Below are 22,964 nucleotides of genomic sequence, written 5' to 3'. Positions count from 1 at the left end.
GGATTGCTGGATCGCTGCTGACACAGCGCACAAACTCTCGCGAAATTAGCGGCAGATCTGGATCTGACCAAAATCCGTATGCCGAGCCATTTCCGGGTCAGGAGGAGGCTGAGGAGGACAGGACGAAAGGTGGACTGATACCTGGAGATATTTGGGAATAAAGTGAGAGGTCTTCGCGAAGCACAGCGGTGCATGGCCCCAGCAGCTAGCCACATCTAGCTATCGTTAGCTGCCCGCTGACTGACAGCCTCTCGCTGATCACATGAAGTGAATTTAACCGAAAAGGAAGGATGTCGGAGCAGGGAAGGGATTCGTCTCTGCAGACCTCTTCAGAGGTTTCTGAAAGTTCGGGGAGACAGATTTCATCAGATGAAAACGGGCACAATGACAGTCCAGATGAGACTCTTTCTCCCACCTCGGTGATTTACTTCAAGGAGGCTTTAAACTCCTCAAACTTAAAATTTGGGAAGGCTGGCTCGCTGTCACCTACTCCGCTTCGACAGTTTGACTTCAAGATTGAAAGAATCGACTCAAAACGCAGAGGTGAGAAGTAAAAAACGCTTTAAAGACGCCTGAAAGGCTACTACATTAGATCATACAGTGCCAGTTTACCAATAGCATGAACTGTTGTCGTTACAGTGTTTGGTAACTTTTGAAAACAACTTCCAACGATGATAAACAACTGCTATAGCTGATACAGCTAAGGTTAAACACAACACTGTCACTGTGTTTTAGCCCCTACTGGTCGAAAACTTGCAAAATAAAAGCCAAAATAGACATTTAGGTCAGTATCCTGCCTAAGGGCGGTTGGCTAACTTCAGCAAGATTTATAAACTTCATCCAGTCTCCTTGTGTGCATTCCTCTGCTGGATTTTCTGTGTGTGTCATGTGCTGTTTTGACAGACTTGATCAGCTGATTTGCAGCACTGTTGTAGAGATACATGGGTGGATTTCTCATAACTGGCCTCTATTAAGATGGTGAAATGTCTCATTTGGTCAGCTGCCTTTTGAATGACCAAGAGTGGTGGGTGTGTGGTACTTCCTCTGCAACATTCATACTGGAGTAATTTCTGTAAAATATAAACCAAACGTGGGTTATCATGCTCATTTTCAAGCTTTGTATTGTCCTTATGATAAAATTGCTTACATGCTTTCACTTAACTCAGGCCGTTGTCTTTGAAAATTCTAATTTCAGCTACTGTCTCTTTAAGGCCTCCTCTGCTGTTGCAATTTGACAAAACTTTGTTATTCTAAAATGACAAGTGATAGAATGGGCAAGTATTGTCTTGGACCTCCCTAGCATCAAAAAACTGTCTACTTTTGGCAAGTGTGCGCTGTATTTGTCTCTTTTGAGAAGGTTCACAAATGGTGTATGATGTCAGATTTAAAGCTTTGTTGTTGTTGTTGTTTTATTGTCATGCACTGTGGTTTGTGTGTTGCTGTAGTCACTGTGACATGACACATTACTTTTTAAGCTGATGAAGAGGTGGAGTTGAGGTTTTAGCCTCCCTGCACAGCCTGTTAGTCAAGTGAGCCACACCCCCAATCATGCTAAATTGTAACATCTTAATGAGATATAAGAAACTTATCCTCTGTAAAGTGTGTGCAGGTAGACAAATGAGCTATTAAGATCAGATATTCGAATGCTTTTTTTTTTTTAAAAAAAAAAACAGGCTGTAAACATGTTTATTTCTGCTGTAAACATAAGATGTCACACATCCGTTCCATACTGATGGCTCTGACATTTAACATCCATCATGTTTCTGGCGCAACCTCTGACGCCTGCTGTAGTCCATCAAACCTCTGTGACATTTACAATAAAAGAGCAATGTTACGGGGATGTAAAGTCTTGCCTTTGAACTGGCATTGTTAAAAAGGGGCCAGAGGTTTTCTGTATCATTTCTGAACTGCAATGATTTCCTGGTGGTAATGAGTCAGTAACAGCTCAGTAAGCCAGCCAATAAACCTGTGGTTACAGTGGTTTTAGGCATTGCTTTGCAGATATAACTCATAAATAAATCTGACTGCTGGCTGCTGAGTGAAATGAATAAACAGCATGCTTGTTCGATATTTTCTAGCCCTTGTGTCTGCCATAAGCATACTTTATTCTTTCTCCAGTAGAAGCACATGGGTTTTTATCTTTGGTTGAACTATAGTAAAGTTAATTCATGCAAAATTTGAATACAGCCACTTAATTAGACACACCTCTTCAACTGCTTGTTAACTTGGGTATCTTATTAGCCAATCACATTGCAGCAACTCAGGCATGTAGACAGGATGAGGCCAACCTACTGGAGTTCGAACTGACTAGCCAATTGGATATTGGATTGGTAATGATTGGTCTGAGTATTTCATAAACTACTGACCTACTGGTATTCTCAAACACAACCATCTCTAGGGTTTACAGAGAATGATCCCAAAAAGAGAAAATATCCAATAAGTGGCACTTCTCTGGGACAAAAATGCCTTGATGATGCCAGAGGTCAGGGGAGAATGGCCAGACTGGTTGGAGATGATAGAAAGCCCTTCATTTTAGTCTTTTTTTCAAAAGCTGGGTTGGAAAAAAGTTTAGACCCCCTGAATAAATCTTAAAAACAACTCACATGAGATTTTCATTTTTTGGGAAAATATGGTCTGGTGTGAAAAAAGCAAACTGCAAATCAGAACTATTGAAGAATCGCAGTTCAAATTGAATTGGCACCCCAATAATCATGAAAGAATTGAATTGAATTTGGGCTCACCAAAACTGGACCATAGCTTGGTCTGATGAGTCTGGATTTCCGCTCCACATTCAGATGCCAGGCTCACAATTTCTTAAACTATAAAGCCAAAGCCTCATCACCACCATGGTTTGTTAAGGTGACAGCTGGCCCAGAGCAAACTGACCGTGACAAGCAACTTAGCAGCAAGAGGTCTTAAAATATGACACCTATACTGTAAGTGCTGAAAAACTTCAGTTCCTCGAGTGTCCACTTGAGGCTGCAGAAGCACCAGAAACCACATACACACCCATTTAAAGGTCCCATATTCTGCTCCTTTTCTGCAGTTTAATATGGATCATTGACGTCTTCATGAAATGGTAGTAACATGTTTTGGTCCAAAAAGCCAATAAATCAAGCACAGCAGCATTGTGTCCAGGCTTTCTAGCCCCTCTGTTCAGAACGCTCTGATTTAGTGGGCGTGACCTTCATATGTAAATGAGCCACCGCTGATACCGTCCCGCTCTCCCGTGTCACTGAGAGCGGCGCCATGAAACCATGACTACCGAGCTCCGTGCATAATGTTTAGAAAACAGCAAAGCTCGTTTACCGTTACTTTGCAGGCTATAACAACAGGCTAACTGCAGCTACAGTTAGAATCCTGAAGCTAACACAGAGACAAGGGGGATTTAAGCATTTAAAATACTCACATTTCCAGGGTTCCAGGTTTGTTGGCAGATGGTTGGTAATGCACCTGGATTCAGGACCAGTCTATTCACTAGCCCTCTGTTATACTGTCCAAAGTTGGGGAAGCAGTCGGCCGTGAAGTGACTAGCACACACATGCACAGTTTTACTGAGTGTAGCTGGCACATTTCCTTGATAAATGAACTCTCGCCTCTTAGTCTTGTCTTCTTCCGAGATGGGAAGCTTGTACATGGAATTATGTGGCTGTTTACAGCCAAAAACAGAGCAGTGATGGCTCTTCGACTTTGGCATTCTCCTCCCTGCTGCTGGAGAGATTTCTATCCAGCAGCGGGAAGAGGTTGGGGGTAACTGCTCCGGTGGACCAATCAGGTCAGACTTGCTCCTGATTGGTCAAAAAAAGGGAATCGCTGACATCGACAAATCCCTAAAATCCAAACAGCTCATTTTAGGTCAGGATTTTACATTCACAAGCACTACTAAGTACAGGTTTTGTCATTAAATATCACATTTTGTGGGCTGGGAGGAAAGCCAAAGACCCACAAATTTCACTAAGAGACTTAATAAAGTGGTTTTTGCATAATATGGAACCTTAAAGAAATCCCATCTCTACCGGAAAAAATATCCATGATTACAGCCAGGTACAAAGAATAGGTTCAGTTTGAATAGTTAATTTCTCCATCAGCACACACTTTATGTAAGGTGATATTGTTTTTTTACAACTCATTATTTTTGAACATTTTGAACATACTTTGAGAGTTTCGCATAATCCTGTTCTTTAGTTGTTTGATGGTGATGATAAACACCATATAACATGAGAATCTTGGCTCAACCAAGCCCTTCCCTGTGCTGTTTTTTTTCTTCCTCTGAACGACATCCACAAAGCACCCTGAGGGGATGCTCCGCAAAACTTTGGTTTGTCATTTTTCCCTGTTTTCATGAGAGGTGTATCATTTAGTTCTGCCTAAAATGACTGAAAATGACTCATTATCCTTTACATGGCCTTATTATGACCCCTGTACATCCCTCTTGTCAGTGATTCTCTCTGTAATTGCATTGTCAACCATCAGGTCACTGGACACTGTTGATGCTTGAGAGACAGATGAGTCCTCTGCTGCATCATTAGCTCCGGCTGGGTACTCCAGGGACCCCTCCGTCTCTCTTTGCCCCCTCCCCCCAGTTTTTTACGCATGCACCAGCTGCTCACGTGACAATGTGTTGCTGTACCCAGCACTACCGTCAGCCATCTTGGTCGACACCCACCCAGTGCATTCACTGCAGCACAGCACAGACAGTCCAATCAGAGCGAGCCGGTGCTGAGCAGAGCAGAGCAGAGCTGAGCAGAGTGGAGGAGGGCTGTGATTTCCAGCACTGTGCTCTCCTGCATTTTAAAACCCCCTGTCTGCACAAAAGGGAAAATAAGAGGGTGAAGAGGAGAAGGAGGAGGTGTTGGAGGAGAGGGGCAGGGCAGCCTTTCTCAAGACGTGTTTCCCTCAGTTGTAACACAGAGGAGGAGGAGGATGCAGGCATAAAGAGGAGGAAAAGCAGCACCATTGAAACACCTGCTGAAGCTGCTGCAGGCCTTCTCGTCTGGGCCTTTTTATCCTCTTTGTTTTCATGATCTCTCTGTTTTCCACTCCTTTCTGAGCTGTAATTTTTTGGGAGCCGTCACTGGTTCCCGGAAACAAAACCTACTGCTCCTTTTTTCCCTCGGTGGTGCTGCTTCGGCCTGGCATCAGCTGAGTCATCATGTCTGATCTGACGCCTCAGAGCGAAACCCCGACTCCCACCACCGACAAGATCACCCAGGCTGCCCGGGAGACCATTTATCTCTGCAACTTTCGCGTTTCTGTCGATGGCGAGTGGCTCTGCCTGCGCGAGCTCAACGACATCTCCCTCACCCCAGACCCCGAGCCGGCCCATGAAGGTAATGTGACAGATTAGCTCAGCGTCCAAGGAGGCTTGTGGACACAGTGGGATCTCTGTTAGGGCGTGGTGATACACAGGATCCTCAGACATTACGTATTTACTCAGTGAAATGTGGTTTTGTGTGCTGTTTGGGCAGTTTTCTGATGATTCAGGGGAGACAGTGTGATGTCTGAGATGATGCTGCGTGTAAATAAACAGAGGCAGGGTGACAAAACAACCAGGAAGTGCCGTGAGAATTTATTAGCATGCAGTAAACAAGTGTTTGATTGGTATGAAACGCTGCCTGTTTGCTCATTTATCTCAGGAAACACAACAAACACACAGCGGGAGAATATGTTTGCTCTCATTTTTTGCAAAACACATCAGGATGCAAATGCCTGCATCATTTTGAATACATCTACAAAGCGAAGAGTGATGTAGTTTTCTGGTTCTTTTAAAAGAATATCTTTCATACAATTAGGGTGTCCCCTTCCTCATCCTCTGCCACGCCTTCTCACTGGATTTGCAAATCCAGTGGGGGTAGTTCAGACCTTTCCTTTCAACACTCAGTGAATTAGTCACTTAAAGTTCCTAAAAAATAATCTTTAACCATATAAACAACAAATAAAGCATTTCTGTAAAGCTATACTGTCGTGAAATACTGTAATGCTACAGAGATGTTCTGTTGGAAGGTTTTTAATCCTCAAAAAGAAATGTGACAGAAGTATCCCTCATAATCATCCTGATTCATGTGACAATCCTTAAATATGAGGAAATAATCAAAAGGATCATTCATTGCAAAAAACTTTTTCAGGCTTTGCATATTTTGCTCATTGTAAAATATATGTTTTCAGACAGATTTTTTTTATTACAGATGGGAGTAAGGACCTGTTTGACTTTTCAAGTGTGTTTGACAAAAAGATATAAGTTTCGTTGCTTTTGCAGTCTTTTCTTGTATCTCCATGCAAGCCAACACTGTTTTGCAGCATTAAAAGAAAAACAGAACTGAAACCTTTCCTCCCTGAAAGCTCACGATAAATTTAGCTCCTGAGTCACTCCTGCTGTTTAACCACAGCCCGCATCCTTACTATCAGATCTATAAGGCTGTTTTCCTTCTCTGTGTTTTCTATTTTTAGATCCCAAGGACCCCATCGCGATTGAAAGGCTGAACTTGATGAACATGGCCAAACTGAGCATCAAAGGCCTGATCGAGTCTGCGCTCAACCTGGGACGTACCCTGGACTCTGACTATGCACCTCTGCAGCAGTTCTTTGTGGTGATGGAGCACTGTCTGAAACACGGGCTGAAGAGTACGTATGACACACACACCTCAAGGTGTTTTCTGCTTAACCAGCCCAGGAAGTTTGAGCATGAAGATAAGGGAGAAATCTCCTTCATCTTCATGAGAAAGTCTCTCAGCCTGGGAATGTTGTCTGAACAACTTGAAAGTCAAGGATCTGGTGTCATTGAATGTTTTAGATCTCAAACACATAAAACAGACTGTACACGGTGTTGCTGTTTACCTGGATACACAGCCGACTCCAGGATTGTTTTTCTGTCCTTGAAGGTTTTAGTTCTAGTGAAATTTTCTTTAGCTCCCTGTTTGTCTTTTTTCACTGCTCAGTGTCTTCATCAGGCCTCCTGAGAAAAACAGATTTATAATCTCAATGGGACCAACATGGTCAAATAAAGGCTAAATTAAGGTTGAATAAAATCTAATGATAAAAAAAGTCACTGGTTAGTTTTGCCTGTTATATAGGATGATTCAACAGCTTACAGTCTTCTGATCAAACATCTTTAACAGAAATGTCTCTAAACCCTCAGCCAAGAAGACCTTCCTGGGGCAGAACAAGTCGTTCTGGGGGGCGCTGGAGCTGGTGGAGAAGCTAACACCTGAGGCTGGAGAGATCACTGCCAGTGTTAAAGACCTGCCAGGCCTCAAGTAAGACCAGTTTATCGATTTACCAAAGAAGGAATACAGATTCCTAACGGTAATTTCTTAAGATTTAATTAACCGTCCATTTGGAACAGACATGTTATGCACATAGAAACTGAAAACAGGCATCTGTCACAGTGTTTGTAGTGGATGCTAATTTGAAGCAGCGGTCTGTAGATGAGTGAAAGATTATGTTCAGAACATTAAGCAGTGAGGAATAAGTAGAGAAAACCACACCTGAGTTCAGGATTGTTGCTCAGTCAATCAAGATTTTGTGGCTTTCTTAAACTTGGGTTGGGATCAGGTTAAGACTGATAAAGAATCAAACAACGGCTGCTGTTTTCAGCTCTCTTGAAAGCTCTGCAAGTGTTAATGAGTTGTGAATATTGTGTCATTTGTCTGTCATTGCAGAACTCCTCTAGGAAGAGGACGTGCGTGGTTACGGCTGGCTCTGATGCAGAAGAAACTTTCAGACTACATGAAGACCATTATCAACAGAAAGGACCTGCTCAGGTGTGTTTCTGTCTCCCCAAAACCAAGAGAAAACATCTGTATGACTGGATTGTATCAGTTTTGTTATGATGTTTTTATTTTTAGAAACTAAAATATTCCTCTGTCCTTTAGCCTCTGTTTGCATAAACTAAAAAAGAGGCTCTTCGGTTTCTACTCTTCTCTGTCGACATGTAAAACTGAAACTATTTCCATCCACCCCAGTTAGACTCTACTGTCTGTTCTCTTATGTAATGAGCAATCAGCTGAATCAGTAAGAATAATAATAGCTCAGTTAAGGTTATGAGATAAAGGTGGAGACGGTAGTGTCACACAAAGGCATTGTTCCTGTCTGAAAAGTTCTGTAAAACAGTTGTCAAAGTTTAGTTTGAATGAGGTAAAATGTCTTTTTAAAGATTTTGTTTGATGATGACAGTGTTTCTAACTCTTCATTTCATCTTTTCAGTGAATTTTATGAGCCGAATGCGCTGATGATGGAGGAGGAAGGAGCAGTCATTGCTGGCCTGCTTGTTGGACTAAATGTCATCGATGCCAATCTGTGTATGAAGGGAGAGGACCTGGACTCTCAGGTGTGCTTTTTCTCTTACACCTGGTGTTTTAAACAACAGGCTGGTGTTAAAGCATCTATTGAGATTATGGAAAAGCAAGTTCCCAAGTTGGAAAATGCCCGTGAATGCCTGCTCAGGTCAGAACGTTACATTTTTCATCATCATCAGGGCAGGCAAACAATCCTTTATCAATGTTAAGAAACTTTTTACAAATTCACAAATTGCACATCAGCTTCAAATCAAATAAAGTTTTAATACTGTATTGCCAGGAATTGTATCTCAACCTTGATCAAACAGTCAGGTAATGTTAAAAATCACCTGAACTAAAAACTTGTGAACACTTCTATCAAGTCTGAAGAACAACGTCTCAACTCCGAAACTGGGACGCTGAGGAATGCGACATTAATGCTGATGCCTCTTTGCGATCATTTCTTTGTTGTTATTTTTAAAGCCTGAAACCGCTGCCACAGGAGAAGTGTAAGGCTGACTGATTAACAGCACACTACAGAAACGGACGCCTTATTTCTTGTCCGCTGTAGTGATTCTAGTTGAGCTTTACATTTGACCTCTGAAAGAAAGCCAGGGGACACTTTGAGTGAACATGACTGATACGTACACATATATAAACATAAAACAGCAAAGAGATACTCTTACAGGTTTGGATAAAGGGTTGCTAAAATTCTCTACAGGAGCTTTAAATTGTAGCATGCCTTCAAATAAAACCTCACTACAAAAAACTATAATCTTATCAAGTGTTTTTGTATTACTTTTAGTAGAAAATGTCTTTTTAGACTTAATATGAGCCACATTCACCTGACCAGTCTAAAAAAATGTCTTGTTTCAAGTTATTTAAAGACTAAAGTGGGGTCTGAATTAGACATGCACCAACTGGTGCCAATTTCCTTAATTTTGGGGGATCGGTGATCAGTGATCAGAGTTCAGAAATCAGTGATCGGCCCATCCTTACATATGAAACTAATCTTGTATTCCTCCAGGAAGGTCTGACAGCCAGCCATTGTTGCTTTTTTCTCTGAGACCTAAAACTCATAACACTTTATTGGTTGTTTAAGTTTTTTTTCAGTAAAATAAGATTGGAACATTGAAGGTATATGCTGTCAATTATAAAAGATAAAAAGTAAAAATCGGTATGGGCAGGTCAGGCTTTGTAAAGATCGGTGATAGGTGATAGGCCAGAAATTTGTGCACCCCTAGTCTGAAATGCTTGTAACAAGTAAAAAATCTGCCAATGGAACAAGAGAAATTTTCTTGAAAATTTGCTTAAAACTAGAATAATGTCTTAATATAAGTAACTTTTCTCTTGTTCCATTGGCAGTTTTAACTTGTTACAAGCAATTCATATCTCATTTTTGTCTTTAAATAACTTAAAATAAGACATTTTTCTGGGCTGGTCAGGTGAATGTGGCTCATATTAAATCTTCTGAAAATAAGACAAAAACACTTGACAAGATTTCAGTTTCTTGTGTCAGTAGGATTAAAACCTGTTCCTTTGTTCCTGTTGTAAATCTCCTTACAATAAGAGACCCGTTAAAACCCACTCAGGAGTCTCAGTTTCATGCTTGTAGTAGTTGTCGTTCTGGGACTGAAGCCAGGAGGAGTGTGAGGACTGGCAGGTTTCCATTTTGTCATTATCAGCTCAGCGAACAAGTATTATTCTGAGCACAATGAAGAGAAACCTCTCCTGTTACAAACCCATCTCTTTAATCTGTATGATTTAAAACTCAGCTAACCTGAATGGATCAAAAGATCACACTTTTTTGTAATGCAATACATAAAAACATCTTTATTTTTCCTTTCAGGGCAATTTGTGTGAATCAGCCTGCACATAAACACAACAGAGTGACACAATGATTGAGTCTCATTATGTATCTGTTTTTGGTGTTTTGCCTCTCTAGGTGGGAGTGATCGATTTTTCGATGTACCTCAAAGATGGAGGACACAGCAGTAAGAGTGTAGAGGGGTGAGTGCTGCCTTACTGATCTGTGACCACGCTGATTTTTGTCTTTTTACTTGTGATTTTTGAAACTGAGGAAGAGGATTTGACAAGTTTGATTATTTGTTTCACTCTCCTCCTCTGTGTACTCCTCCAGTGATGGTCAGATCACAGCCATCCTGGATCAGAAGAACTATGTGGAGGAGCTGAACAGACATTTGAGGTTAGTCAGAGCGTTAGTGAGTTGGTTTAGAGCGGTTTCTTGAGTTAAGTCTTCAAATTGAAATGTCTCTGCTTTTTCTCAGTGCTTCAGTAAATAACCTCCAAGCCAAGGTGGACGCTTTGGAAAAGTCCAACACAAAGCTAACAGAAGAGGTAAGAAGCTTTCAAACACTTTCTGATTCTCTTTCTCTCTGCACAGCTTCAGGTGTTTACAGAAGCCTTTGCTGCATTTTGTCTCTGCAGCTCGCAGTGGCGAATAACAGGATCATCACTTTACAAGAAGACGTGGAGAGAGTGAAGGAGGAGAGCTCCTTTCACCTAGAGTCCAGGAAGGTGAGTTTGCCACGTTTTTCACTTCTTTGAAATTTGCAAGTTGATGCAGAAACATAAAGAAGGCTTTAGTCTCTGTCAGTCTTCCTCTTAGTCCTCCTCTTCATCTTCCTCAGCCCTTTCCAGTCATGTGCAAAGTTCTTGAAAGCAAAAATGCTTTGTGTTGCTCACTGACCTCAGCCTTATCAGCTGCGCCTGCATGCTTAGCTCTTTAGTGTCATCTCAAAACTCTTCTTCAGCTATTCTTTGGTAATATTTTAAATCTGTTTGTATACAACTTTTGACTTGTTTATTGAGCTATCTATGAGTCTTTAAAGTGAAATGTGCAATGCAAAGGTAGTGTTATTTTCTATCTCAGCTGTAGCAAGAAGCAGGAAGTTGGCCAAATGCTGAACTTTAGTGTGCTATATGGGACAAAACAGAGTTGGATTAAGGAAAAATGTGTTAATTTTGATTTTGATCACTTAGGATTTAATGTATCAACAAAACAGCCATTGTTTAGGCTTAAGTTGCGAGAATAAAAAAAATGCTGTTTTTTAGTCATGCAAATTGTACAACTTGATGTAATCGTCTTTGACAGGCATCAAGAAGTGATTCAGTAGCAGATGGACAAGCGCTTGGTGAAACACGCAAGCAGCTCAAAGAGGAAACTTCACTTCGATTGGTGGGTTTCTGGCTTTTAATAATTAATGACTACTCCTATGTCTGGGTTTGGATATGTTTGGTGAATCTCTCTGAGCTGTTAAATTTAATCTGACCTCTCTGCAGGATGTGGAGAAGGAGCTGGAGGTGCAGATCGGGATGAAGCAGGAGATGGAGCTGTCGATGAAGATGCTGGAGAAAGACATCTGTGAGAAGCAGGATGCTCTGGTGGAGCTGAGACAGCAGCTAGAGGACCTGCGTGTCATCAACCAACAGCTGAGCCACAAATCACAGGTGAGGCTCGAAAAGACCAGAGTCCCAGTTATGATCTGAAACATCTTTCACTAAGGTATCAGTTAGGGGTGGAACGGTTTATGAAAAAAATCCAAACCCTTGGGTTTTTCTTACTTGGTTTGGGGCAAGTGTGCTTTGTTTGGTTCGTGTTTTTCTTTTTTCTTTATTTTCAGTTTGTATCAAGTATGTATCATACGCATGCACAACTCAAGGTGAAGGAGTACAGCAGGACACTTAGTGAGACGCGTGTGTGTTAGAGGGTGTATCAGTGGCGTTATGTTGTTCTGCTATCTGGAAGCTCTTTAGATTCAGTGTGAGCTCTTATAACTGCGGTAAGAAAGTGGAGGATAAAACCACAACTGAGTGTTGCCAACTTGGAGACTTTGTCGCTACATTTAATGACTTTTCAGACTCCTCTGACAAGTTTTTTTGCTTTATAAGATGACAATTCTTGTGACTTTCCTGGAGTTTAGAGAGTCTGACGTTAAAGCGTGTTTTGATCTCCTCAATGATCAGCGTGTGCGAGTCCCTCCCCTATTCAAAACACAGACAGACAGTCCTCCTCACTCATAGCAGTCTCCTCCTGCTGCTCCAGAGCAGACAACTGTTCAAATGAATCACTCAAGTGTGGTCATTTCTGCGGATCCCCAGCCCAGATAAAGGAGGAGGGTTGATATTTAGACATACAAACACAAGAATTGACAGAAGAAAGTTAATTTGTAGTTCTAAACATTATTATGTTGTGTTTTACCTGCTTCCTGTCTCTCTCCTACAGAGTCCATAACAATTACATGTAAACAGATTATTCTGCTTATCAGACAGCAGGGTCATTTAGTGACTTTTAGTGACTTGTGAGTAGGGATGAGTACCGAATTGGGTACTTTTATAGGTATCGACTGAATTCTGTCAAAAGTACCGAGTACCAATTCACATAAAATCAAAAGGTACCATGTTTAGGCACCTAAAGGCATCCTTGTGACTGTGAGGGATCGGAAGAGTTGGCGATTTTCCATGCTGGACATGAACACAGCATTGCAAGGTTATAAATTGAAGATTAAATATGTTAGATTGAAAAATTTGTGTATTTTGTTATGTAAAAAATTGATATATTTTAGCACAAAAACACAAAAAAAGTACCGAAAATTGGTACCGTTGAGTACTGGTACTGATAGATACGCACTGATCAATCAGCCATCCGTTGATTGGTGATCTGTGATCGGCCCATCCTTACATCTGAAACTGATCTTATATTCCTCCAGGAAGGTCTGACAGCCAGCCATTGTTGCTTTTTGCTCTGAGACCTAAAATTCAGGACACTGGCTGTCACTGTCGTATTGGTGGTTCAAGTTAAAACATGAAAATTTATTGTTTCACAGGTTTTGTTCAATTATTTTTATTAAAAAAAAGATTGGAACATTGAAGGTATATGCTGTCACTTATTAAAAAAAAAATAAAAAAATTTAGGTATCGGCCCATATCAGTATGGGCAGGTCAGGCCTTGTAATGATCGGTGATCAGCCAGAAAATTATGATTGGTGCACCTCTAGTACCGATTGCCAGGTACCGGGCATCGGTATCGCATTGTTTCAAATGTTAAAGGTGCCCATCCCTACTTCTAGGACAGCCAGTGACTTTCCTTACTGAGGAGTTGGGATGTTGAAATCAGCAATGTTCACTTGGCTTTAATGATGTTTCAAAGGGAAACAGCCTCATTCTTTTAGGTTTTTCATGACTAAACGTGACATAATTGATTAAAAATAATCCGTTAATAGTGGATTATTAGGCTAAATGGTAATCTTGGGTTTTGAAAACAGCAACAATGTACACCCAACTGAACCGAAAACCATGATAAGAACCAAACCATGGATTTTGTGAACCTTTCCAGCTGATGGTTGTTTCCTCTCCTCATCGCAGAGCACAGAGGCGAGCTCCAAACAGAAGAGTGAAGCCATCGCTCGCCTGGAGGAGAAAATCAACCAGATGACTGGGACTGTTAAACATCTGGAGACAAGGTAAAACACCTCCCTGCAGTCATGAGTGCTATTTTACATTTTTAGCTAATGGAACCATAATTTTTGACATCCTGTTTACTTTTCTCCCTCCTCTTTCATCAACGTTATTTTTCATTATCATTATGGTTTTAATCATCACCTCAGTGAGAAACATTTGGTGAAGCAGGCCAGAAACCTGAACTCAGCAGCAGGAAAGCTGATCCAGCTGCAGCAGTAGCAGCTCCCCGCCTTCATAGACCTGAATACAAACATCCAACCCTGCCTAATATAGAAATAACCAAACTAGGATGTTCTCTTTTCTGTACGACGCTCCTTTGTTGTTGAAAATAAAACAAAACAAAAAAAACAAACTCATTTTTCCACACCCTCCTGCAGTGGCTCTCCAGCATCAGCTTTGAGTAGTGTGGACTGAATTTAGCAGCCTTTCTTCCTTGTGTTCTCTGACAGATGTGTTTGCCACATCCGGTTTATACTTCTGTTTGAAGCATTTCTTACAAATACCCTATTAACGCTTTCTGGCAAACATAAGACGAGAAGCCCAGGTGGAGAGCAAGAGTGGACCATTAAAAATATCATTGTGCTAACGGACGTGTCCTGGATATTTTGGAGGTAGTGGACATGTTGTCATGTTATCCAAAGAATTCAACAACTACCAGAGACTGTGCTTAGATATTTCAGCCATCAGAGACCGACAAAACCAGAAAAAACAAACCTGAGCGGATGTTTTTGTGCAGGCCATGAGCAAGATAAAGTAAGAAGAAAAGGGCAAAATTAATTTATTAATTTTGGATTGTACGTGAACATAACATTGGTGTAAACTGTAGTAACCATTAGGCTAATAAAAGATTAAACAAACAGCCTGCTTCAGCGTCTTTTAGTTCAGTTTCCCTGTTGTCCTCATCGGGTTTCAGCTCATACACCCTTCATCTTTGAATCATTTTTGTGTTCTTTTTTTTTTCATTCAAGTTGTAGATGACATCCTTATCTAGCATTTTTTCTTTCCATTAAGTTTTTATTTTACCATAAGTTTCCCTGACACCCCTCACCCCCCTCCTCACACCAGATCCAAACAGGCTGAGAGAGAGCGGGACGTTGCTTTTGAGGCCAACCGGCTCTTCAAGCAGGAGTTTGGAGACAAAATCGAGAGTCTACAGGAGGAGGTGGAGCAGCTGCGGAAGCACAGGTAATGTCTGAGCAAAATGTTAGTTAGAGCTTTTGATATATTTTTTTAGTGGATAAGATTGTTGATATTCTTTATTACCTCCGCCAAGGAGGTTATGTTTTTTTGAGAGTCTGTCTGTTTGTTTGTTTGTGAACAACATAACTCAAAAAGTTACAAAAAGATCTGATGAAATTTTCAGGAAATGTTCAAAATAGGATAAGGAAGTAGTGATTAAATTTTGGAGGTGATCCAGATCACCATCTGGATCCAGGATTTTTTATAAAGGATTCTTTATCATTGTGAGATTGGGCTGTTTTCACCATATGTTTATAACTGCAAAATAAATGGTCAGATTGCTTTGCAAAATAATACAAGACAAGGTCACCATAATTTCTGACAGATGTAAAAGTACGATCTAGATCCTGCCAATATTCTGGATGCTAAGATTCAGAATATGAAATATGTACTAGGTCATCGTAATTTTCAACACTTTTAGGTAACAAATTATCTTACAAACCTGCAACTAACACCAAATTGTAGCAGACAGTCTGCTGAAAAGGAGTATAACATTAAAGTAGGACTAAAGTGTTGGTGACAATCATAATTTGCTTGGCAGAGGTCTGCGCTCTCTGACTGCTTCTCTAGTTTCTCTTGTCGCCAGGTAGATTCTACAAACACGTGTCTATGCAGTCTCAGTCTCAGCTTTGTTGTGGGAAAAACGTATCAAATATGCATCAATGAGTCACTCTGTTGCACTCTGTGACATGTTCAATCTTTAAAACCACTCACACTTGTAGATTCACTTGTCTCAGTCCCACATCAACCTGTTAGGCTACAGTTTTGCTTGCTTATTCAACTACAAGTATCTCAGTGCACCAAGCTCACACACATCTTGAGCATGCGTGTGTTAACTTCTGATCGGCATTTTGTGTCTTTGCTTCAGGTCTCATCTCGAGCTGGAGCTGAAAAAGGAGCGTGAGCGAAGGAGTGAGCAACACCATGACGCTTCGCCTGCACAGTTTGGCACTCCCCAGAAGAAAGTTCCAGAAAACATCCCGAAAGTAAACTTGTGACAGAGTTATGCAGGCTGAGATACTTGTCATTTTCCTTCCTGTTTTTTTTAAATATCTATTGTCTTTGTTTTTTTACACCACGTGTGTTTTTCCAGCAGCGTCACAGTGAAGCCGAGGACAAAACAAGTCTGAGCTCCAGCCTGTAAGTGTTTTTCAAATGCCCTGAATGAATATGAGATGAAATACTCTTTAATTCATTTAACTTTTCCCCTGTCAGGTCCCTATCACATCATGAGGATGAACAGGTGAGATCTTAGATGCTCAAAGAACATTTTATATCATCCCACAGCTCTGTTTGTTTCACTTTTGTGGGCCAGTGAACTGAAGTTCAACAGAATATTTGAGTGTCATTAATTCAAAAAATAATCACTCATCTTGACTGCTGTGGTGATATTATTGTAAAGATGTAAAGAAGCCAAGCACTACTAGCTAAAACAAACCTTGTGCTAAAGCTTGGGCCTAAATATCCCCTCAGTTGGTGGAATTAAAGTGAGCTTTTAATTTGTTTGCAGGACGAGTCACTTGCAGAGATTCGTCAGCCTTCAATCTGTACCCTGTGTGAACAGGAGGACTCTCTCCTGAAAAAAAAGGTCAGAGAAATCATAATTTTGAGGGGAAATAAGTAAGCTTCACTTGAGATAAACTACCTCTGTAAATGTGGTTCATGTCTGTTTTTTCACTGTGCAGAAACAGTGTAAGAACTGCAGTGGTGTCTTCTGTCTGAGCTGTGTATCCAACGAGCTGCCACTACCTTCCTCCATCCTCCCAGAGACTGTGTGCACTGCCTGCTACGCTCTCTTACTCCAACAGTACGCTTCAACACCTCCATGAAAAAACCTGCACTGAAATAGTGATGAAAACCTGAGGCGTTTTGCAGAACTGGCACCGCAGAAAGAAACACTTTTTGACTTGAAATGATATGATCCGCTTTGACTTGGGACGTTGTGAGCAAGCAGTGTCTGAACATGTGCCACAAAGAGCTTTATGATGCAGGTTTTCATTTTAAATACTCCTGTAGCTGTAACTCTTAATGCATTGCTGAAAGTTTGAATGCTGGGCTGCTGTGGCATTTCTTTTTTAGAAAAATGTATGTTTAAAAAAGCTCCAAATTGCACCAGGCTGGAGGTTAAGGATGTATAAATATGACTTGAATCACCTTGTGCATTTAAAAAACTGACATTAGAAAGAGGACACCAAGTTAGACATTATATTCAGTGTTTTAATGAAAAAAATCTGAAACATCTTTGACCAAAAACTAAAACAAGTGTTTATTATTTTGTTGAGGCAGCACGTGCTATCAAATCTTCTTTTATTACCTTATAAAGTTGTTCAAAACAATCTTACATTCATAATCTAATACCCACACAGCTATAGTGCAGCCAGTATTATTACAAATATAAGCCTAACGTATAAATTCCAAGTAATGTTGAACCACTGGACTCTATTCTGTTATGGTGATATTAATATTTGATGGACATATCATGTAGCTTTGGTGTTCATGCTTCAGGTCACAGTTATTTTTGTTGTACATTTTGTAAATGAATAGTCTGTGCAAACACAGATAAGATTGATATAGCTCTTGTTTGTAAAACGAAGCTATAAATAGCATTAGCTTAACTTAGCTTAGCCGTTTATCTCAGCTTAGCTTGGCCAAAGCACTTGAAACGGGTTGAAACAATTTAAAATGCTTCCTGGTGACTGGCATTTGTTTTGAAGCACCTTTTCAGATGTTTGAAGTCAGATTTTGTTATATTTTTTTGCCGGAGACGCTTAATTTTTAAGTTGTGCAAAGCTATGTAGCTACAGGTTATAGCTTCAAGTATTGCACAGATGTGAGAGCAGTTAGCACTGCTTGATATCCTGTTTCTTTAGTGTAATGTATTTTCAGGGTGCTCAATATCAACAGCTGCTGGTGATCAGTATTTCGTTTTATTAGATTCTGGTTCATTTGCGGCTGTTCCTTCATTAAGCCTGTCATTAATCTCCTCTTTGGGACCTCCTCACATATCGCAGCACTTTTAAAGCTCAGCTTACAGTGAGAGCATCAGTACATCTAGATAAAAGCTGTTTTTATGTTTTCTGATTCAAATGAAGAATTATCTGAAGCTCTGTTTAAGTTTTAGATGTTGAAGCTTATTAACTCACAAGATGGAAATGCTTCTTAGATCAATAAACTTTTATTCAATTTTACTTGTGTTTGACTCATCATTGCCCACTGATTTTTTCAGTCTCAATTTTATTTATTTTACAGTTCTCAAACAAAAAGGCAATTCCTGTTGGTCACTTATCTTAGTTATTCTGATATTTTCAAAAATGTACTCTTTCACATTTTATTTCACATTTTGATCTTCCTCATTTCTGACAATTTACAGACTTGATATGATGTGGTGTGCTTCACTATCTGTTTCCTTTCTCTCATTAAAGCTGTCCAATCAAATACAAGCAAACCCTGTCCCCTATACAAAAAATGTCAACAAAAAGTATCAAAAAGAAGAGGCATCTTAACCGAAAGTTATTCATATGGAAAAAAAACACTAGTTACTCCTGATTTTTGGACAGACACAAACAGTAAAGGCTGCATGTCTTTTGACACTGTTTATTGGTGTTTGATGGTCGAGCAGGTGAATAAATAGTCTTTCTGTTTGTAAGTTTAGCATCTTCAAGTTGACTTGTTTACCTGCAAGACAAAAATACAAAACAATAAATCACATAAATGCAAACCATGTAAGCAAAGGAGAATAATGTAGGTATTGTGTATGAGATCATTTAAAAACAAAGCAGAGACTGTATTTCACAACAGTCAATAAACAGCTTAAAATAACCACTCGAAAGTTTTGTTTTACTTTCTTTAAAATGACGATTTAAATTTATAACGGTTTATTTTTTAGGCAAGATGTTAGAATTTTAAACTTTGGGGATCTTATTCAATGATTTTCTTACCTTGCATCACAACCTGTGTCAGAATTCAGGAACAACTCGATGTATCTCTCTCCTAAAAAATTAAAAAAGATTTAAGAGGCTGAAAGAGGCTGAAAACAAAAGGTCTAAAACAGAATCCCTTATCTTAAAAGTAAAACTAAATATCTAGAAAAGTAATAACAAAAAAAAGCTCAAACTAAAGAGCATCAGGGCTGTGCATATCAGTAACCCTCCAAACGCCCATCTTCCTAAGTTTCCATGTAAGCAACATTCATAACAAATGACTCATTAAACATACAGACATATTAATGAAAAATAAATAAACAGAAAGTGGGACTCTGGGTTTCTCTCAAGGAGCTACTCTGCCTAAAATGCCTCATCTCATCATTAGTCAAATTAAGATTGTTGCTGATTGTTATATTGGCCAGCAGGGGGCCCCAGATCTCACAGCAGGATGTCAGTGAGACTTCTCAGAAGAGTTTACCTCCAGCCTCACCTATGTACTCTCTGTTTTTACACATGGCAGCCATGGCATCCTGGTGGCAGTGGAAGTAAACGTCAGCCTCTCCGTTCATAAGTCCGCCTGGAGCACATTCAATCACGATCTTTGAGATGACAAAAGGAGAGAAAAACTGCAAGAGAAAGACACAAAACATGAAATTCACACACAAGTGTTGTCACAGAAACATCAATATCTCAGAATGCATACTGTGTAGCTTTTCTTTTTTACCTTTATGATTTCTTCTACAGTGACCTGGAAGGGGAGTCCTCGGACATGAATGTAATGAAGAGAGAGGGAGGATCTCTGAGGAGGTCCTAAAGGAGCAGATAGAGTAGATTACACAAGTCAGGCAAGTAGCTAGTTTAAATGTTTTCATAAACTAATAAAGAAAAAAGAGTTTTCTGTTAACCATGTTTGTTTTCTGGGTTCTTCTCTGTGCATGAAAAACAAATCCTAAAACCCTCTTACCCGCTCTGGGGTCGTCCTGTGTTGCAGACATAGTGCTACCACTTGACATCTCAGGGCTTGACTGGGGTACAACTGAGCTCCTCTTCCTCCCCCAAACCTCATGAATCTCACTTCTCCTGCTGGGAAACACCTCAATGTATCTGAAAACACAGAAAGAGATGAAGATGAGAAACAAACCAGCGTGTAGAAGTTAAAAAAAAAGTGCAGGTTGATGATGAAGCTCATGCCTTTCAGTGAGTGCATGTGACTGTGTGTCCTACCTGTGCCCCATGTTCTCTTTGTGTCTGCACAGAGCTTCATTGGCTGCGTCTTGGGAGGAAAACTGCACATAGGCCTCACCGCTCCTTCTCCCTCTGTGGTTTGAGACAAAAGTGATCCCATTCGATATAATATCTAAACCTGAAAGACACATAAGAACACAACACCTCTGTCAAAAATCATGTTGTCTCTTTGGTCATTGTGTCATTTAAAGCCTTCATTTGTCTACAAACATTGTTTTGGGGTTAGGATGCTGGTGTATCATCAGTACAAGTTTATCTTATTGTTAAACATTTATTATTGACACGTGCTTTCCTTGGCTGAAAGTTATAGTTATAATAGCATAACATAAAAGTAATAGCATTCATTTTTTTGAAAAAGGATGGAACAAAAAGATCAAAATGAAGAACCCAAACATTTTCTGACATTCAGTGTGCCAGTTTGTGCCCTCTGAATGATTGTTATACAGAACAGATTAAATGTGTCCATCAAACTGGGAGGTGGAGAGGTGGAGAGGTGCATACCTGAGAAGAACTGTTCAACGTCGTACTCAGTGCAGCTGAAGGGGAGACCTCTGAGTCGGACCACTCCGTCATTAGCCGGAGTCTGGACTGTGTTTTTCAGTATCTCTTCAGCATCTCTGTTTGTCACTTCAGACACTTAAAAAGGAAAAGAAAGGCCCATTTTGTGCTGAATGAGAAACTGTTTTTTTGAATCTCTTGAAGAGAAAGTCGACTCAGCTTCTGTATTCCACATTTCAGTCAACAAACAAACAAACCTTCAATATAGCGTGGACCGAGGTACTGTCTGTGCTTCTCCAGAGCTTTCCTGACATCCTCCTCATGCTCCATCTCCAAGAATGCTCGACCTGTGGGCCTCCCCATTCGGTCATAAGTGATATGGATCCCCTTCTCTCCATCACGGATCCGACACTCTGAAGCAGAACACATATAGTCTTTATAACTAAGCTATGACACTTTCTGAAAATTGGCCCTTCTTTTTCTCTCAAAGAAATCCTGATTCCTTCTTGCTTCTGGTTTGTAGAGAGAATCCAGGAATAATGCTTCTAAAAAACATTTCTTGGCTTGAAGTAGAGGTAGACCACTCACCTGAGAAGAACTGCAGGATTTCCTGACCCGAACACGACCATGGAAGGCCTCTCACCTGCACAATGTACACATCCTTCCCCTCTTGTTCAGACTGGTAGGCTGGCAGGGGAGGGTAATCGTCTTCACATGATTCTCCAGTCTAGATGACAAGATGGTAAACATGAGCTCTCCTCATATTCTCTTAAACCCTTACTGACTATCTGAATCATGTGCAGGGTGTTTCCATCAGAATTTATTTTGTATTTAATGAAGTTCCTGTCTTATCCTGCTCTCTGTATGCTCAAGTTGACTAGCATGCACTGTTCACTAAATCAAAGGCATTTTGATGCATTTTAAAGCAAATCAGAGTATTTCCCGTGCCTTCGTCCATGTTTTAACTCAGTAATGCATCCAAAGGAGAAGGCTGACAGCTGGTGCAGGTAGAATCTGTAGCTATGTGTGAATCCCCTCCTCTGCATGTAACCCACCTTTGAGCAGAAGCTGATCCGGCTGTTCCTCACCACAGACTGAAGCTCAAACAGTCTCTGGACACACACAGCCCGGGCTGATAATGATGACAATGATCTCTGCTGGAATATCCTGCCCGTCAAAAGGCTGCTTTTTGTTTTGATTCCCGTTGACGAGGTTAGCTGTCTAACTGCGACACACCGCTGCAGTAAAAACAACAGAGACTTACTATTTCCGGACATTTTAGCCAACCCTAACTGAGCGTTAAATGGAGTACATCACATTGAAACACAAAATTTCCAAGCAGTCCTTCTGCAAATAGCTAATGTTGGTTACTATCTCTCAAGTTGACGTGATTAGAAGAGGCAAAACTGTCTCACGTGGGTCAGTCAAGGGCAGTGATCGCAGTTTGTCCTGTTCCGTCAAGCTAACGGTAAAAAGTGCTCACAATTTCCGGTTTACTTCCGGGTTTGTCGTTTTCGAATAAATCAACGTTTGATTTACAAAGTAATATTAAAGTAAAGAATATTTAGGCTATAACAAGGGGCCACAAATGAAAAAGAATAGACTAAAACTTAACACATACAATTTAATAAAATGAATAGAATAAAATAAATAAGAATGGGCTCATTTTGACAAACTAAAACTTAAAAAACTACTTCACACAAGTACCAATTTAGCTGCAGATGCAACATTTACCCTGTATGAGTTATAACTGGGAATAACTTCAAAGAAATTCAACAGTGGTTACTGCAGACTTTTCCTGTTACACAAAAATTAACATCTTTTTTTTGCATAAGCACACTTAACTAAAACATGTTAACAGGAAACTCAGTTATTTGTATACAAACACAAATATTTAATGCACATTTATGCCATTTACTAATGTGTTTTTTTGGATGGAGGGCAGAAGCTGTTGGCAAGTAGAGAAGGTTTTCAATCTCAAAAAATGTTATAGGATAAGTCTTTGTCCAGACAACAGATCAAACATTGATAAATCACATTGTACTATAAAGCTAATAGGAAGAAACACTTATTAAATGTAAAAAAATGCTGATGATTCACCCTTTTGAATGAACAAACTTGATGTTACATTCCTATTTAAATGATCCACTTCAAAAGTGTCCAAGAATTGAATATGAAAGACTGAGATAAGAGATTCTGAGATACTTTCTTTCAATTTGTTAACACTTCAGCTTCCATCTGATCCATCCTGCTTTTGTCAATTAATGTGATTTTTTTATATGAAACGAAAGATTGTCATGAAAAG

The 22,964-nt window shown here is 40.1% G+C and overlaps 2 protein-coding genes across 4 annotated transcripts; one reads left to right on the top strand and one right to left on the bottom strand.

Annotated features, from left to right (window-relative positions):
• Positions 1-7: 7 nt before the first annotated feature.
• On the top strand, positions 8-18,181 carry rufy3 (RUN and FYVE domain containing 3). Of its 3 annotated transcripts, none has more exons than XM_074669865.1 (18): positions 8-543; positions 6,448-6,621; positions 7,136-7,253; positions 7,659-7,760; positions 8,203-8,326; positions 10,219-10,283; positions 10,414-10,479; positions 10,562-10,631; positions 10,722-10,811; positions 11,389-11,472; positions 11,577-11,744; positions 13,659-13,756; positions 14,820-14,939; positions 15,862-15,979; positions 16,090-16,133; positions 16,209-16,236; positions 16,504-16,581; positions 16,679-18,181. In XM_074669865.1, the coding sequence occupies exons 1-18, from the start codon at positions 291-293 to the stop codon at positions 16,820-16,822; spliced, it is 1,944 nt and encodes a 647-aa protein (XP_074525966.1). In that variant the 5' UTR covers positions 8-290; the 3' UTR covers positions 16,823-18,181. The 3 variants fall into 3 exon arrangements, with proteins under 3 accessions (XP_074525966.1, XP_074525965.1, XP_074525967.1); XM_074669864.1 differs by having other exon boundaries at positions 16,087-16,133; XM_074669866.1 differs by lacking the exon at positions 8-543 and adding an exon at positions 4,680-5,330 and having other exon boundaries at positions 16,087-16,133.
• Positions 18,138-22,120, bottom strand: grsf1 (G-rich RNA sequence binding factor 1). The gene is made up of 10 exons (XM_074669868.1): positions 21,715-22,120; positions 21,248-21,386; positions 20,917-21,072; positions 20,663-20,797; positions 20,141-20,279; positions 19,881-20,020; positions 19,641-19,726; positions 19,407-19,542; positions 18,932-18,983; positions 18,138-18,668 (listed from the first exon to the last, which is right to left on the bottom strand). The coding sequence occupies exons 1-10, from the start codon at positions 21,934-21,936 to the stop codon at positions 18,665-18,667; spliced, it is 1,209 nt and encodes a 402-aa protein (XP_074525969.1). The 5' UTR covers positions 21,937-22,120; the 3' UTR covers positions 18,138-18,664.
• Between the last annotated feature and the right edge of the window lie 844 nt (positions 22,121-22,964).

This window comes from Halichoeres trimaculatus, unplaced genomic scaffold (genome assembly GCF_033239565.1).
Source record: "Halichoeres trimaculatus isolate MK-OKI-2021-1 unplaced genomic scaffold, fHalTri1.1 fHalTri1_scaffold_5, whole genome shotgun sequence".
Taxonomy (NCBI): Eukaryota; Metazoa; Chordata; class Actinopteri; order Labriformes; family Labridae; genus Halichoeres; species Halichoeres trimaculatus.
Note: the sequence above shows the minus strand (reverse complement) of the source record. Positions and strands in the feature narration are given on the sequence as shown.